The 6,000-nt window shown below is 49.0% G+C and overlaps 1 protein-coding gene across 1 annotated transcript in view; it reads left to right on the top strand.

The window, feature by feature from the left end:
- The first annotated feature begins 1,732 nt into the window (after nt 1–1,732).
- The window catches only part of MEGF9 (multiple EGF like domains 9), a 74,968-nt gene continuing 70,700 nt past the window's right edge, over nt 1,733–6,000 (top strand). Inside the window, exon 1 of the mRNA XM_010998268.3 lies at nt 1,733–2,488. Within this exon, the coding sequence (XP_010996570.1) occupies nt 1,900–2,488 (589 nt within the window). The 5' untranslated portion in view covers nt 1,733–1,899. The remainder of the gene's footprint in view (nt 2,489–6,000) is intronic.

The following is a 6,000-nucleotide window of genomic DNA, read 5'->3' as shown; positions in this document are numbered from 1 at the left end:
ATATTCTTTTTCATTATAGGCTACTACAAGATATTGAATATAGGTTCCTGTGCTATAAAAACAGAATCTTGATTTGTGCTTCCTAAATATTGATGTGAAATCAGAACCCACACACATCCCTTCCATTTCATGTCCCCCCTTACATAGGTTAGATAGACCAACCAAGACACCCCCATAGGTACTCACAAATGCAAAACACACAGAAAATACACATACAACGCACAGCAGTACACACGCAGATACTTAAAACACACAAAAATAGATCCTAGCTCCCATACCCGTAGGCTCACACAAATACATGTAATACTCATACACAAACCTGTTTACACTTTCATTACACAAGCACATACCTATCCTTTTCCACTGACTACTCATGCAGGTAAATAAATGTATTTTCAATTAGCATATACACAAGTTCACACACAAATCTCATCACGCCGTCTGTTTGGAGGCCAGTGACTAACGGAAAGCCACGCACAAAGGCGAGCATCACGCAGGGGAGGCCAGGAAGGGGTTGGCGGTGGGGCTGGGATTAAGCCCTGTCAGATGACAAACTCTCCCTGCCTGGCTCCCCCGGAAGCTGCTGAGCGAGGTTGCAGCGCCTGAGCGAGCTCTCAGTCCTGGGCGATAGTGCGAGGCTGCGAGCCGGAATTCCAGCTTTATACAGGGTTCAGGGTCACTCAGGGTCAAGCTCTGTTAGCAGACCCACCCCAATCCCTGCAATAGGCAGGCGGCTCTGGGGACATGCAGGGCTGCGGCGTGGGGCTTGTCTAACACAGTACACTGAACGTAGTCAGCATTCATGAGGGTTTACTGAGGGCCAGGCACTGGGTTAAGCCCTTTCAGTACATTACTTAATTCTCACAACAGCTCTGAGAGGCGGATGGAGGTGGGGGGTTTGAGGGTGTTGGTTGTCTATCATCCCGATTTTAGAGGTGAGAAAACTACCCTCAGGCCATGAAACCATTCAGCAGGAAACTTGGAGCGGAGGTTCAACCCCGTCCGATCCTACTCTCCCCGGGGAGTAGGATAGATGTGCATGTGAGCTTGTCTTCCCCACGCAGGGATTTGCACCTTCAGCTCCTGACTGGTCTCTAGAACCCCTGTCCTTCCAGGCACAACGCCGGGCCCATAGCAGGTGCCTGGTGAGGGCGTGGGTCTTGGTTCCGTGAGGCCCTCAACAAGGGCCTCAGTTTCCCTGTCTCTGAAATGGGAATGGCAGCGCAGACATCCCAAGGCCGAGGCCAGGCTCTCTCGGGCGGCAGGGGGAATGCTTAGCTTTAAATCCTTGCTACTGCCGCCCTCGCCCATCGTGGGGTGACTACTCCATCTCCATCCGAGCCCGGGCGCGGCGCTGACGCCCCATTGTTCAAGAGAGCGGGGAAGCTCCCGAGAGCAAACACCGCGCCCCGGGTCGCGCTAGCCGCCCTGTGGAGCAGACGACTTGGCCCGGCGTCTGCCGCGCGGGGCGAGTCCTTTGTCTGCTCCGTGGCGCTCGGTGCCCTAGGCCCGCGCCCCGCTCCTTGGGCAGACAAAGCCGGAGCTGCCGCGAGCCCGACCGGCTGGAGCGGCGCTCGCACCACCCTCCTCCCGCCTTAGCACCGCCCCCTCTTCTTGACGCCCTCTGATTGGGCCGCGGGGCTACAAAGAGGCCGGGAAGCGGGCGGGTCACGTGAGCTACTATGGCCTCCCATTGGTCGGGCGGGGCTGCCAATCGGGGAGGGCGGGTTGTCCGCGTACGGCCCGGTCGCTCCCTCCGCGCTGGGGCCCGCCCGCGGGGCCGGCCGCCTGTCAGAGGGAGGTGGCGATGGTGCTCCCGGTGGCGGTGGCGGATGCGGCGGCTTCCCTGGTCCAAGTGCAGGGAGGAGAAGATGACTGACCGACCGACTGACTGAATGAATGAATGGCGGAGCCGAGCGCGCCATGAGGAGCCTGCCGAGCCTGGGCGGCCTCGCCCTGTTGTGCTGCGCCGCCGCCGCCGCCGCTGCTTCAGCAACCTCGGCGGGGAATGTCACCGGTGGTGGCGGGGCCCGGGGGCAGGTGGACGCGTCGCCGGGCCCGGGGCTGGGGGCCGAGCCCAGTCACTCTTTTTCTAAGGCCACGGTTCCTACGGCCCAGGCCCCGAGGACCGGACCCCCACGGGGTACCGACCACCGACTCCTGGCTACATCCTCTTCAGCCCAGTCCCTGGAGACCACCCCTCCTCCGGCCGCGACCGGACCCGCTCCGACCACCTTTCAGGCGCCGCTCGGCCCCTCGCCGACCACCCCTCCTGCGGTGGAACCCACTCCGACCACCCTTCGGGCTACGACCAGACCTGCGCCGACCACCATCTCGACGACCCCTGGCCCGGCGCCGACCACCCCTGTAGCGACCACGGTGCGGGCGCCCACCATTCCCCCGATCCTGAGCTCGGTTTTCCCCGGCGGCAGCAGCAGCTTCCTGCCCACCCCACCTGCCACCGAGGCCCCCACTCCGCCTTCCCCAGGTGAGTCCCAGCGCTTTTCTCGCTGGCTGGACCCTCCCAGCGGCTGCGCATCCTTTCCCCAGCCCCTGGCCTCTAGCGTTGGGCTCTTGGCTGGAATGGATCATTTCTTGCCCTAGAGGTTCCCCAGATTTCGACTCCCAAGGGGAGGTCCAAGCTCCAACCAGCCTGCCTCCCCCCAATCTGGAAAGTCTTTTGTCCCCCCTTGGGCTGTGCTTCCTCGGGAGGGGGGGCGGCTGCTGTGTGGAAGACATCGCAACCCCTTTCAAATAGGGTTTTTTGGCCTTTGTCAGACACCCTGAATGGGCCCAAACTTTTGGGTTCGGTTTGCTCACCCTGCCTCTCCGCCTGGATTATATGGGCGAGTTTGAGAGCCAGCGCAGTACCTCCTGCAACCTATCGGTCAAAAACCGAGTCTATGGGATTCCTCCTACAGTTTCAATTTCCTTGTTCATTCCTCCTTGTTTGTATAAATATCAGACATGCATGTGAGGTGGAAAAGATACTCAGAGGATTTTGTTTACAAACAGTAGTACAGACCACTTGAGGCCAGAAAAAATACATTGTAACCCATGTTTTCCCTGCAAATAAGTGGATTCACGAAGTCATTTGGGACAGGTGTGTATCTAGGTTGAGCAAATTTATAAATTAGGTTAAATCCCTTCCTTGCACCATTTTTTCCCTTCCTCAGTCACAAGGTCAATGTGTTTAGACAAGTACACAATTTAAGCAGGGATGCCCATTCCCCGCCCCCCCATAAGCTAGAATGTTCAATTTTGCTGATGCTGATAAAAGCCAATTTCTGTCTGAAGGCCCTGTAGGAAATAAAGCTCTTCTTTCTGCTGCTTGAGCTCTTCAAGAAAAGTTAGAGACAATTTCTATTCTTTCCCCCTCGAGATCGAAAGTGGGCCTGGAACTAAACAAATAAAAACCTACCTTGTCAAGATGTTAGACAAGAGTTTCTGAATTCCTTTGCTTTGCGTTGGGGTTTGATTTGTCCAAACCATTTGTCTAGCTGTTTATGTTAATGGATCTCTGACCTAATTCTCAGGCTCAGTGATTTACTGTGGAGTCAGGTATGGACTTTGGACTATAATTGAATTTGTAGAGAGTTTTCCCACATGATTATGAGTCTTAATACAGTCAGGTCTTGGGTTGGAGCTTGGCATTGACATAAGTAGGAATGTAGAATATTCACCCATAAAAAGCCAAGTCTGTATCTCTTCCAGCTTCAAGGAGTGTACTAACTGGATTTTGACTGTAACCTTTTTTGGCCTCAGTATAGAGAGACTGACATATTGCTGAGAGGCAGGAAGCATCGTGGTTGAGAGTATGGACTCTGGACTCCATTCTAGATTTGAATCCTAGCTCTGCCCTTTATTAACTGTGTAGTCTTGGGCAGGTCACTAAACCTCTCTTCATCTGAGAAATAAAAATAATGATAGTACTTAGCTTGTAGGATTGCTGTGAAAATTAAATAAGTTAATATATTTATCATGCTTAGAACAATAGTTCCTAGCTTAGGGTAAGTAAGCAGTGTGTTGTGTGTGTGTGTGTGTGTGTGTGTGTGTGTGTGTGTGTGTTAGCTGTCCTTATGACTAGGTTGTTTTTTTTTGTTTTTTTTTTTTGTGGGCTGGAAAGCATTCGAGAAACCTAGCAGGGCCTTGTGGTGACTTTTGTTTGTTTTAGTAAAATGTAATGGAAAAGGATGAATTAGTTTTTCCAAAGTTTGAAGCACACAGTAGCATTTAAGTAGCAAGATTGCATATTTTGTTTGTTTCTTTTTTTTTGCTGGGGGAGGTACTTGGAATTAAACCCAAGACCTCGTGCATAAGATTGCTTATTTTGAATAGTTAGTATATGATAAATAAGTCTGGGTGATTGCTGTTATTTTACTTTTATTATTTTTGTATTGTTATTTTTAAATCACAAAGGTAACATTTACTTGCAAAAAGTGTAAAGAACCAGGAGTCTACAAAGGAAAAAGTGAAAGTCACTCCTCCTTCCAGTCAGTCCCTGGAGGATACTACTGTTAAGAGCTTGATCTTTTCTCAGACATTTTTCTGGGCATATATGAACATAAACACAGGGTTTTTAAAAACTCTTAATGAAATAAACAAATACATGTGTATATATATTGTTTTGCGACTTGCTGTATTCACTTAACTATGTGTCATGGACTTTTTTTTTCCGTGTCAGTACCTAAGATCTACCTGGTTCTTTTTAGTGGTTGCATTTTTCATTGTAAGGATATACCATAATTTATCTAACCAATCCCTTGTTTATGGACACTTTTGGTCTTCCCTTTAAAAAGCACAGAGTAGAATGTATTCTTGTTAAGTCTATCATGTATAAATTATATTCTCTAATATTTTGGTTGGAGTTTTGTTGGCTCCAAATCAATTGTAAGTGAAGTAAAGCAGGACTGATTAATATTTGCCATCCGAACTGTTCAAGGCTTTTAGCAAGTTCCATGGACTATAACATATTTCTGTCTGTGGTGGTCTTTGGGCAACAAAGTTTTAGAAGGATGTCCAATTTTGGTAACTCTTCAGTGTTTTAAAATTTTCTGTAGCTTGTACTTTTCTGTGAGTTCCCTGTAGATTCCCTGTGTCTAGTTCTCAGCAGCTAAACTGCCTTTGTGTGCCTACCGAGGGGCAATTTTAGCTTTATAGTGATATAATTAAGTATGGCCTTTCTATCTAAGCAGGGGTTCTAGTCTACTTTAAACAGTAAACACATCTCTTTGACAGAAGGAAAACTTCCAATTGAGTCTGAGAGACTTAGGTAGGCTGGCACAGTTAGATTCTTTTGACATTTGGGAAGTTGGGTACAGGGTGTTTTCATCTTCCTATAAGGACTGAATACTATTGATAATATAATATGCTTTTGGATGGGTCTTCTAGCTGCTCTTTGAATGAATAATCTTTTCATGGAGGTCTAGCTGAGAGTTCTTGCCTGCCCCTCAATTAGGGCCTTATTTTGTTTACAGGGACACTGATCTGCAAACTGAAACTAATTGCCCAGTAAGCAGGCATTTTCCTCCCACAGACCTGGCAAAACATTTGACTGACTGGTAGGCTGAATAGGGTATTTTAAGAAGGATGAAGAGAGAGGCTGTGATATTAGAGGATAATAGTTATTAACAAATAGTAAGAGACTGAAGTGATGGCAAATGTCTGTTTTTTTAAAATTATGGCCCTTCAGGGCTAGATAGAACTTTAGAAGCCACTACCTCTTAACGTGTCTTTTTATTGTAAGAAACACTTCCATGGACCTGGCTGAAATATTTCTCCTTGTAGTTAACACCAGCTGGTTCTGGTTCTGCCCTCTGGGGCCGTGCAGAACAAGTCTGCTCTCTCTGTGCCATGACAGTTCTTCAGGGACTTGGGACAGTACCGTGATCATGTTACCTCTGAGTCTGGACTCAATAACAGCTCCCTCAACTGTTCTTTATATGAAATGGTTTCAAATTCCCTTACTATCCTTGTCGCCCCTCTTCGGGACATTTTTAG

The sequence above is a fragment of the Camelus dromedarius genome, chromosome 10, assembly GCF_036321535.1.
Source record: "Camelus dromedarius isolate mCamDro1 chromosome 10, mCamDro1.pat, whole genome shotgun sequence".
Taxonomy (NCBI): Eukaryota; Metazoa; Chordata; class Mammalia; order Artiodactyla; family Camelidae; genus Camelus; species Camelus dromedarius.
This window is presented reverse-complemented; position numbering and strand designations above follow the sequence as displayed.